The sequence below is a fragment of the Gaeumannomyces tritici genome (genome assembly GCF_000145635.1).
Source record: "Gaeumannomyces tritici R3-111a-1 unplaced genomic scaffold supercont2.3, whole genome shotgun sequence".
Classification (NCBI taxonomy): Eukaryota; Fungi; Ascomycota; class Sordariomycetes; order Magnaporthales; family Magnaporthaceae; genus Gaeumannomyces; species Gaeumannomyces tritici.
In genome coordinates this window covers 3,368,575-3,379,239 of record NW_008804547.1, presented here as the reverse complement: position 1 = coordinate 3,379,239, position 10,665 = coordinate 3,368,575, and the positions used below count along the sequence as shown (strand labels likewise).

The window sequence follows — 10,665 nt, the reverse complement described above, 5'->3', positions numbered from 1 at the left end:
CTCGCTACCCCCCCCCCNCCCCCCCCCCCCGACCCCGGGTAGCAGTTATGGAGAGAGGACTGATTGCATGAAAAAAAAAATGTCCCAGGCGATCCGAGAAGCCACCGCCTCGGACCGCCTCACGCTCGACGCCGAGTACGAGAACCAGGCGTCGTGGCGGGCCTCGCACGACAAGCTCACCTTTATCATCTGCCAGCCCACCACCACCACCACCGCCGCACCCGCCGGCCACGTGCGGTCCGGCGAGGCCGACGCGCCCGCGCGCATGGTCGGTGACGTCAACCTGTTCCTCTACCCTTACGACGACGACGACGACGAGGATGACGGCGGCCGCGAGGACGAAGGGCAGGCAGCAGTAGCAGCGGAGGAGAAGCCGCCGCCGGCCTACGTGGCCGAGATCGACGTCATGGTCGCCGCGCCGCAGCACCGGGGCAAAGGCGTGGGCGGCGCGGCCGTGGCGGCGCTGCTGCGCTACGTGCGGCGGAACCTGGACGGCATCCTGGGGGAGCTGCAGCAGCAGCAGCACCTGCGGGGGTCGTCGTCGTCGTCGTCGGGCATGGCTTCTGCTGCTGCTGCTGCTGCTGCTGCCGCTACTACCATCGACGAAACAACAGCATCATCATCATCGTCGCTCAGGCTCTTCATGGCCAAGATCAAGGCCGACAACGGCGCCAGCATCGCGCTCTTCAGGCGCCTGGGCTTCGAGCAGGTCGGGCCCGTCAACTACTTTGGCGAGGTCAAGATGGTGCTGCGCGACGTCGACGGCGCCGCGGCTGCGGGGGGGCCTCCTCCCCCGCCCGGCTACCGGGAGCTCGAGTACCGTCGGAGTTCGGAGGGTGATGCATGATGGATGAGGCCAAGTACATCTGGTCCATGTCATTTTGAATCTAATGTCTAAACTAGAATACCAATCATGCTCTCTGCAAGACCCCCTTGCGAATTCGCCCCAACGCCAAAAGCTCTGCTCAAAACCCAAGGACAAATAAAGTGGGAAAAAAGGTCCAAAACAAAAACAACTGCTCAGTCTGCCAAAGTTCTATCGCTAGTGTCGGGTTAAAAAAAAAAAGGAAAGACGAGACGAAAAAAAGAGTGCCACTTAGACACCAAACTGGGCCTTGTACTTGAGCAGCATGTCAAGCGTCGTGTGCGATCCGCCGCAGACGATGAGCACGACGTTGCGGGCGGCCCACTCGGCGTCGCCGAGCCCCTTGCCGAGGTGCCTGCGCAGGTCGCCGTTGTACGCGACCGAGACGGTGGCGCCGCACGACACCTCGACGAGCAGGCGGGCGTCGTCGAGGAAGCGCGCCGACCCCATGACGGCCTCGGCGTCGCTCACCACGGCCGACACCACCTGGGGCGGGGCCCCCGCGGCCGCGTCCGCGTCCTGCCGCTGCCGCACGAGCTGGTAGGCGCGGGCGGCGACGCGGGGCGCGCCCAGCGACACGGCGATGGACGTCACGGCGGGCAGGGTGGTGAGCTCGCCGGCGACGACGCTGGCGTTGAGGGAGTGGGCACCGCGCGTCTCGACGGCCAGCACGCGCGGGCGGGGCGCGGGGGCCTGGGGCCAGACGCGCTCGATGCCGTCGAGGATGCCGACGAGCATGCCGCCGCCGCCGACGTTGCACACGATGGCGTCCACGTCGACGGGCCCGCCGTCCGGCCCCGCCCGCCTCATCTGCGCCGAGATCTCGTCGGCGAGCGTCTCGGCCCCGGCCCAGATGTCCGGGTGGTCAAAGGGCGACACGTAGACGCCGAGCGGGTCGTGCGCCAGCAGCTCCCGCTTGAGGAACGCGTCCGCCTCGGCGAAGTTGCTGCCCGTCTGTACCACCGTCGCCCCCAGCCCCCGCAGCTTCTCCGCCATGTGCGCCGGCGCCAGCGTGGGTACTACGATGGTGGCCCGGCACCCCATCGTGGCGGCCGAGGTGGCACAGGCGAGCCCGGCGTTGCCGCCCGACGAGCAGTAGAAGTGGATGTTGCCTGTGGGGGAAGCCTCGGCCGCCCGCTGCATCATGTAGCCGATGCCCCTGGACTTGAACGAGCCTGACGGCTGAAGGTTGTCTAGCTTGAGATAGATGTTGCTGTTTGTGTCCACCTGTCAGCATGACATGATATATGGTGTCATTGTCTGTATAGATTCGGTACTGACCATCCAGCCGCGCGAGATAGCGGCCCTGAATAGAGACACGGGGTCTCGATCCAGGGCTTCGGGGTTTCAACTGAGTAGGAACCCATTGCTATACTAGGATGATGACGGCGAGAACCGAAACAGGGCTCAATAGCTGGAGTGCAAGTGCCGTTTCTCTGTGAGCCAGGGCGTGACCGAGTGCGTGAAGGCGAGGGATAGATAACAAGAGCCAGTCAAGGGGAGTAGGTTGGTGTGTTGAAAAGAAGGGACCGATAAGCGGCGTAAAGAGTTGATGACTGGCGGTCGGGCCAACCGGGTTTTATATCTTGGACAATCTTTGACAGGGGATTCCCAATTATCCTATCTGGAACCTTGTGCCAGGGCAGCGAGCGGTCAAGAGATAATAAAAAATAAGAAAGCAAGAAAGTGGCGGGTGAGATAGCGACCCGTCCGTCAGGTACGTACCCGCCGACCAGCCAAGATATCCGTAACATGCCGCCACGGATGGAGATATCTCGCCGGCCAACTGACCGACCACCTGGGCAACCTTTCCGCAAGCCCACTTGGACGGCTCCAGGTTGGGCCGCCTCCTTTTCTTGGCCGGCTCACTTGAGAGCACACCGCACGTAGACGAGATGATACTTTTTTTTCTTCCGAGCCCGTCGGACGCAAAAAGGCATTCTCATTTCATAAAAGAAACAAACCGGGTCCGGTGATGCGTATAATTACCTAAGGGGATTCCCACCTTCTCCCATGACCGAGCTGGCCGCGGGAAACCCCATCCATGTATGCCGTCCAAGAAAATAAACCGGGGTTCTAGAATTTGACGGGAGCATTGGAGAGAGCAGGGATGGCATTGAGATGGCAGGACCTAGGGGGCGTGTCTGCTCAAGTGTGGTCCATTTTGTGTGCGGCGCGCGCAGCGTGTAACTTCCAAAGGGCGCGCCATTCTGCTGCCTGTGTCTTGCGCAGGGCGTGCATGTAATTCTGCGGGGAGGCGAGGGCGAGATTTCCTTGGCCCCTCTTCGGGCCCCCTCGAGTGACGAATGCCATGAGCCGAGTGCGGGAAAAGTCCGAGGCCAGCCTCTCAAAGATTTGGGCCGCTTATCGCTGCGCTGGAATTGCTTAGAGATTGGCCGTGTGAACGGGAAAGTCGTCCTTGGCGGCCCGACGGAAAACCTAAAAACGGGCAGCCCTGTGGGCCTGTGGGCCTGTGGGCTTGTGGGTCTCTTGGGCCTTAAACTTCTCCGTAGGATACGGCTTTTGGCAGGGCGGCGAAGGCTGGTGATGCCCCGTGGGAAGCTAGAGCCGGCATCAATCCAGGCACCGCGTGCCCCTGGATCCATGCCAGGGGCTGCCGTTTCCCGTAAGGTTATCTTGCGGCTGGAAGCAAGCTTTCCCCCGGACCGCATAGCGCCTCATGGTTTCGTGTCCGAACCCCCGAGCTCAGCTCCAGTCCAGCTTTGGGGCAGTGTGGGGAAGCCTGTCCACCCCTGGCTCTTCGGCACTTGGTTCGTAACGGTTGGGGGACCAACATCGTCTCAATTTTGTTCTACACCGACTGCATCGAATACACAATATGCTCATGTATCTAGGTTGATTATCAGGGTCGTGTCATCGTCAGGCAAGACTCAACAGCAGCATGGTCTAGGGTATCAAAGGGATAGGCATGGCGATAGTAATAGTAGCAGAAGCCCCGGCCTGAAATCTAATGAGGGAGACGGGCATTGGTGTCTTCCATGTCGGGTCACGAGGCCGAGATCTTGACCAGGGTGATATCTAGCGTCTCCGTATCCACCAACACAATTTCTCTGGACTTGGAGAAGGTCGGGACTGTCACTAGTCTCACCGACTGGCCTTCCGGTCCTGTTATAGTTTTGGTCCCGAACTCTGGCTGTGACCCAACAAAGTAGAGATGGGGGCACTGGTTCATGATAAATGGGTCGTTGTCCTGGAAGGGGTAGCTCCCTACAGAAACGGTCAGCGGGCGAAATAGGAATGGCTGTATGCATGCTCCATGGGGGTATGAACTTACAAAGGGTGTCAGGTGCCGTCGGAGCCGTGCAGCGCCAGCGACACATGAGTTCCATCATGCCGAGCCGGTCGTCGCTCGATACATACTTGAAAACATCGTCGACGTTCTGCCCGCTGGCACCGAGAAATCTCCATCCATCCACTTCCCCCTCCCATGGGTTTGTCACCGAGTCCAGCCAGCCCGGGTCGGCGCCCCCAGGAGCTGCGATGAAGGCCCTCGATTTGTCATACATGGCTGGGTGCACTGGCTGCTGGGGCAAGCTCGCGTTTGCCGGATCGTGCTGGCCGGGCATAATGGTGATGGGCATGCTAGGCAGCAGCTCTGACAGGAAACTGTCTAGCAACTGCGACGGAACCGGGTTGTACGCGCTGCTGTCGTAGCCGTACTTCCTGTGTGCCTTTTTATCCTCGCCCTCGGTAGATATGGACTTGCTGGCGTCCTCGGGCGCAATCGAGTTCCCTGCGATGATGAGACGGCTGATATGAGAGAGCTCGCCCTGCGCGGCTGGGTCGAGAACCTCGCCAAGGAGATACTCTAAGAGCAGGTTTAACTCCAGCGCGTACGACGTGTCGGTGCCTGAGAAGTTGAGACCTGAGACAATCGCAATCTTCCCCTGGCTTCCACGGGGCGCGGAGCTGCCCTCCATATCGATATCTTCGCTAGCTTCCTTCTTCGTTGCTTTGGATTTACCATTGGCAGTCGGAGGGTTTGACAGCGCCCAGCGATCAGGCTGGGGTGCGAGATCAGGATATCTCACGTCGATAACCTCAAAATCTCCATCGGCGTTTTCGGTACCCATGACGGCGATGATACAGCCGGTGACGAGGATCGCCCCCTCTAGAACGTCGCCAACCAGCCGCACCCGACCAGAGTCGTCCTCGAGCATGATGGAATCCTGCCCATCCTCGGAAATGTACTTCTGGGCCGTTGGCGGGGCAGATATCCAGCGCTGTTATTATGGGGAAAACGAAAAAACGTCAGCAGCGCATACCTTCAGGCGAGGGTCGTTTCACGTGGTGAAATCAAACTCACATCTTTGGCCACGTCCTCCAGAATGTTGGGCTTCAACGGCATATCCATATAAACGGTGCCCGTGACCCAGCAGAGCTCTCCCTGTCTCACATCCAGAACACGCTCGACCTTTTGGGCGGGCTCACCCCCAATGATGACGTCCCCAAAGGCAGCAGAGGCCACCTGCTCAACGGCGGGCCTGACCATGGTAAGCCTGAGAAAGTACATGTCGCCATACTGCTGCTTGTACTGCCTGTTCTTGGGCAGGACGAATGAATCCAGCGGCTTGTAGCTGGACAAAAGCCTCTCGAGCGCTGCCTGTGCCGGCGGCTCATCCCTAAAAGTGTGGGTCAGTCGGTTGGCGGCCAGATAACGGTTGCGACGAAGGTTGGATGCTTACGACGGCTTTTGCAGCAAAATGCCTGCTACATCTTCAAGTTTGACCATGGTGGGCAATCGAGAACATGCTGCGGTTCTCACGCCTTCTCACACTCGACGAGCCAAGGAATGAGTGCGGGAGTCCACGACGCGTTGGGAAGCTACGAGAACGCGAACTTTTAGGTCGGGCATGCAGGTGGGAGGGGCCTTGGTGGCTGGAAAGCGACCCATATAATAAACCCACATGCCACTCGCCACGACAGGGGAAGGTCATATCGTCTTCTATCCATTCGCTGCGCATTGCGACCGTGGGGTAAGGCTCGACAAGGCTGAGAAGGGAGCAAAAAAAAAAAATTCTGGAGCATCGCGGCGGGCGAACTCTTGGTAATCCGTCCGCATACACTAATCTCTGCATGTCACTAAATCACCACACCTAAATAAAGGACTCACTACCACCCGAGGACACTCTCACTTAACCGGCGCTTTTAGTCTCCGTCTCTCTTCCCAATTGCCCGCCAGAGCCAGCTCTCCAGCCACAATGGAGGCTCCGGCGCAGGCTGAAGCGACCGTCAAGGTTCTCTTCACCACCACAGAGTCGGGCCTTGAGCTCCCAGAGTCAAAACAGCTCCTCCTCGTCCCAGCAGGTGACCAGCCCCGCCCGCTTCCCAGTCTCATCCGAAGCGAGCCCTACTCATACAGTTGCCCTCAGATATCCGCAGATATGGCCTTTCCCGAATCGTCAACTCCGAGTCCATGCTCGACACGCCGACGCCCATACCCTTCGACTTCCTGGTCAACGGCACGTTCCTGAGGTCCACGATCGAGGACTACCTGCGAGAAAACGGCCTGCCGTTCGAGAAGACGCTCACGCTACAGTACGTCCGCAGCCTGGTCCCGCCCGTGTACCAGGCCAGCTTCGAGCACGAGGACTGGGTCAGCGCCGTCGACGTGCTCTCCGAGTCCTCACGCGCCGCCGCCTGGGCCGGCGCCGGCTACGCCCCGGGCCAGGACCGCATACTCTCGGCCTCGTACGATGGCCTCCTGAGGATATGGGACGGCTCGGGCCAGGTCATGGCCACGTCGCCGCTGGTCAACCGGGGCCCGCTCTGCGGCCTCAAGGCCGCCCGCTTCCTGGGCCCGTCCAAGATCGCCGCCGCGGGCCTGGACAGGACGGTGCGGATCTGGGACTACGCCGAGACGGCCGACCGGCTGTCGGGCGAGCTCAAGCTGGCCCTGGAGCTGTACGGCCACCGCGGCACCGTCGAGGCCGTCGACGTAGACGGCGCCGCCCGCCGCGTGCTGACGGGCTGCGCCGACGGCTCCGTCGGGCTCTGGACCACGTCCAAGAAGTTGGCGCCCGAGGCCCCCGCCGCCCTGCTGCCGCAGACGTACGCGACCAAGCGCAGGAAGGCCTCCTCGGCCGGCGCCGCCACCGCCGCCCAGCGCGGCGCCCTGTCGCTCATGCCCGTGCACTCGCGCCCCGTCAGCGCCGCCCTGCTCGATCCGGCCGACCCCACGGCCGCCTACAGCGTCTCGCAGGACCACACCCTCAAGGTCCTCGACCTGACGTCGAGCCGCGTCGTCAGCACCGTGACGGCCTCGAGCGCCCTCATGTCGGCCTGCCTGCTCCCCGCCGCCGCCGCCGGCAGCGGCTCTACCCCGCTCGTCGCCGCTGGCACCGCCTCCCGCAACGTCACCCTCATTGACCCGCGCGAGGACGGCGCGCGCACCACGTCGGTCATGACGCTGCGCGGCCACGTCAACGTCGTCTCGTGCCTGGGCCCCTCGCCCGACAACTCGCACTCGCTCGTCACGGGCTCCTATGACGGCACCTGCCGCGTCTGGGACCTGCGCAGCGTCCGCCCCGCCACCGCAAAGGACGCCGAGGCCGGCCTGCTAGCCGGCGGCAGCGTCGGCGAACCCGTCTACGTCATCGAGCGCGAGTCCCTCGCAGGCAAGAAGAGGCCCGTCGCCGGCGACGGCGTCAAGGTCTTTGGCGTCTCCTGGGACAGGACCTGGGGCATCGTCAGCGGAGGCGAGGACAAGAGGGTGCAGATAAATAAGGGGAGCGACATCATAGCGGCCACGTCTTGACCCTGCCAGTCCTCGGTGTGAGGAGTGGTACGGACTGGGGGCTCCGTCGGGTACAATGTTCGGGTTAGATCTTGTCTGGCTGTAGCAAAACTGCATATACCCCTTTGGTTTGATGACGCTTGGCACCGCCGTAGCATTGATCTACAACACAGTTAGGAAACGACATGATTGATGTCATGCATTGGTGTCTAGGCCGAGGTCCATCTTGGCCTCATAAAAGGAAAAGCATGGCACCAAAGGCCGCAGTGATGACCAAAATGTTGCATGTTGTTGTCTCTCTGAGAGGTAAGCGATCTAGGTAGCTACCATTACAAAGTGGTGCATAGTGATAGTCGTGATGCAAGTAGACCCTTCATGGTGTCCCGTTGCACCCATAAGCAAGGACCACCTTTGTGTATCTGTCCGTTTCCTCCATCATGATGACCATCGTCCAAAAAGATCTTTCCCGTTGCCAGATTGCATTTGACCCCGACAGGGTTCCCACCAATACAGTAACCCACGCCATGACTCCGCAGCTTGAATAGGGGTATCGCCTGCAAATAACAATAAAATCCCAAAATAACCCGCACATTAAAAAGCATTTTGTAAGAACAGGTGGCGGCCTGACGCCTTAGAGAAGGAAGGGGAAAGCACTAATGGCGATGGAGAGACTAGCAGACAGCCAAGGGTCAAGCTTGGAGCCTATGTGGCGGCTTCCAACGGCCTCAGTGGGCGTGGGAGTCGCCGAGGCCGTGTTCGCCGTCGGGCTGGTGGTGATGTCAGAACCCCAGGGCTGAAGCGTTCCATTCACATTGGTCGTGTTCCTGCACACAGGGCGCGTGCTGGCATTGAAAGCCTCCTGGTCGGTGAACCGGATGACAGAACACTGCATACAGGCAAAGGGGACGAGGTGAGCATTTCAACACTGTAGGGGCGGTGGCCGCGTCTTGCAGATGGGAACTGTGTCAAGTAGGGCACAGGGGGGCGGGAGGTAGCACACATACCTGGTATGTGGTCGAGGTAACGTCGTTGGAGATGACGTGATACTCGGCAGGCTCGTTGACCCACGAGCGGTTGACAGGAACCGAAGGGATGCAGAATGTGCCGTAGTGGTCGACGAACAGAGGCGGCAGGATATCATGGAAGACATCCGGGGGCTCCTTGAGGAGGCGGATCTTGACAGTATACGTGACGTTGTGGACCGTCGAGGTGGCGGCAAAGGGGTATCCCTTGACTGGATAGTTGTTACCGCTGATGTTTCCGTGAAACGTAAAGCCGCCGCAGGGTGCGACACCCGTGGAGTCAAGCAGGTACCCCATCGAAGGGGGCAGGCGCAGCAGGAAGTGAGCCATGCCCGGGCTGGCGGCCAGGGCAGTGGCGAGGAGTGCCGAGACGAGCATTATTCCAGCTCAATGGGCACGGGACGGGTGAATACCGGGGCTCGGTCGGTAGATAGGTGGGTAAGGCAGATTGGCAGATGGCAGTTGGCGATGGCCAAACACGTGGGGTCAAGCGGGTAGGCGATTCGGAGACAAGTAGGGCTGGCGGTGGAGGTATAGCGGGATCAGAAACAGCCAAACCCAGGTAACGGCTTGGCGATGGCTGCCGGCGCCGAATCAAGAAAGCGGGCTGGAGAGCTGAGCTCGCCTCGGGCTGGCTGACTGACAGTGTGGTCGGAGAGGCGGAAGATGGTGCGGTTTGGCCGAGGTAGCTACACCTAGGTGCGCTGAGCTGAGTCGAGCTTGCAGCGTCCAGATGAGGCGCCGTTGGCCGAGAGCTGCGGAGACCTGGACCTAGGTTGTCGAAGGACTGCAACTCTCACTCGCGAGAAACTGCCGGTAGGCGGCGGGGCAGGATGGAGAGGCAGATTGAGGCATATCCAGTCGGGTCGGGGTCAATGGAAGCTCGACTCGAGGCGTTTGTTGGGGAGGCCGACGCTGTCCGCGGCAGTCTGGTGGAAAGAGAAGGCGCTCCGCTCCATGTGGCTGCTACCTGTGATGGGCGCTGGCAGGGCGGACGGGGGCGGAGGGCAGGAGCGATGCGGCGGGCGGTTCAGGCAGGGCAATTGCGTGGTTTCAATGGCGGCAGTCGCATTTGAGATAAAGAAAAGGGAGGAAGGGGCAAGGGAAGGTGTGGGCTGGAGCGCCTGGCACCGGCGACGCGGAAAGAAATCACCGTGGGCGGATTTCAATCCACGATCCACCAGTGGCGATGCGACAGGATGCCTCAGAACCCCAGAGCAGGCGGCAGCAGGGCTGGAACGAACGGCTGGCCGCTGGCTCTCAATGGCCCGTGTGTGGAGAGCACGAAGTGGAAAGAGCCCGCCTGGGTCTCGACTGGCGGGAGAGCGATTTTTTTCTTCAGGCTGCTCGATTCATAAGCGGCCTTTTGTGACGCGACACCCGAGGGCTGCACTCACGGCTAGCCAAAAGGGCCTGCAGCCGCAGCCAACGCACACAGACAGACAGGCGGTTGTCTCGCATCGAGATTGCAATGCCCGGGCAGCGTGTCTCGACGGCACGCGATGCTGCGTAGCCTCTCCGCGTCCTCCCCATTTCAGCGCTGTAAGACCCGGCCGGCAGGCCCGGTGCGACAAAGGGGTGGGATTGGGCCAGTCTAGATCGCCCGTTCTGGCCGGATCGCTGATGCTTGGCCAGCTGCCCCAGTCAATACCACAGATCCCTGCTTCATTATTGGCTGTGTGGCTGGCCCATGCATCAAAGAGAAACAAGTGGTTTTTTTTTCTCCGTCCGTGTCTGGCTGACCATTCTTGGGGCACGCTGGTTACGTAATGCGTCGGCGTTGAGGGCTAGCTGACCACGCATCGTTGGTGGATCAACATCACCCACCATTTATGTTAGCCTTGTCGTTGGAACAAGGTTGATTCCGGCACTGGTAGCGGTGGAGTGTAGTTTATAATCGACATGGCAACCAGGAGCAGCCTCATCTGCCGCTAACAACACCACGCACAATACAGCATAATTCTCGTCAAGCTAAGTCCAGGAACAAAAATGGGTGTGGTTTGCTGAGAGGAGTGAGTGGG

At 60.6% G+C, this 10,665-nt stretch overlaps 5 protein-coding genes across 5 annotated transcripts in view; 2 read left to right on the top strand and 3 right to left on the bottom strand.

Moving 5' to 3' along the window:
- GGTG_06246 (methionyl-tRNA synthetase) overlaps positions 1-1,346 on the top strand; it is a 4,062-nt gene extending 2,716 nt beyond the window's left edge. The window contains exon 5 of the mRNA XM_009224062.1: positions 89-1,346. The gene's annotated coding sequence lies outside the window, so the exon portion shown is untranslated. The remainder of the gene's footprint in view (positions 1-88) is intronic.
- Positions 841-3,072, bottom strand: GGTG_06245 (L-serine dehydratase). Its single transcript, XM_009224061.1, has 2 exons — positions 2,147-3,072; positions 841-2,078 (listed from the first exon to the last, which is right to left on the bottom strand). The coding sequence occupies exons 1-2, from the start codon at positions 2,230-2,232 to the stop codon at positions 1,097-1,099; spliced, it is 1,068 nt and encodes a 355-aa protein (XP_009222325.1). The 5' UTR covers positions 2,233-3,072; the 3' UTR covers positions 841-1,096.
- Positions 3,073-3,636: 564 nt separating this feature from the next.
- Positions 3,637-5,739, bottom strand: GGTG_06244 (DNA polymerase delta small subunit). The gene is made up of 4 exons (XM_009224060.1): positions 5,572-5,739; positions 5,193-5,508; positions 4,161-5,109; positions 3,637-4,093 (listed from the first exon to the last, which is right to left on the bottom strand). Exons 1-4 carry the CDS (start codon positions 5,616-5,618, stop codon positions 3,873-3,875), a joined length of 1,533 nt encoding a protein of 510 aa, XP_009222324.1. The 5' UTR covers positions 5,619-5,739; the 3' UTR covers positions 3,637-3,872.
- Positions 5,740-5,873: 134 nt separating this feature from the next.
- Positions 5,874-8,091, top strand: GGTG_06243 (ribosome biogenesis protein YTM1). Its single transcript, XM_009224059.1, has 2 exons — positions 5,874-6,193; positions 6,259-8,091. Exons 1-2 carry the CDS (start codon positions 6,088-6,090, stop codon positions 7,641-7,643), a joined length of 1,491 nt encoding a protein of 496 aa, XP_009222323.1. The 5' UTR covers positions 5,874-6,087; the 3' UTR covers positions 7,644-8,091.
- Positions 7,893-10,184, bottom strand: GGTG_06242 (hypothetical protein). Its single transcript, XM_009224058.1, has 2 exons — positions 8,627-10,184; positions 7,893-8,508 (listed from the first exon to the last, which is right to left on the bottom strand). The coding sequence occupies exons 1-2, from the start codon at positions 9,020-9,022 to the stop codon at positions 8,254-8,256; spliced, it is 651 nt and encodes a 216-aa protein (XP_009222322.1). The 5' UTR covers positions 9,023-10,184; the 3' UTR covers positions 7,893-8,253.
- Positions 10,185-10,665: the final 481 nt, after the last annotated feature.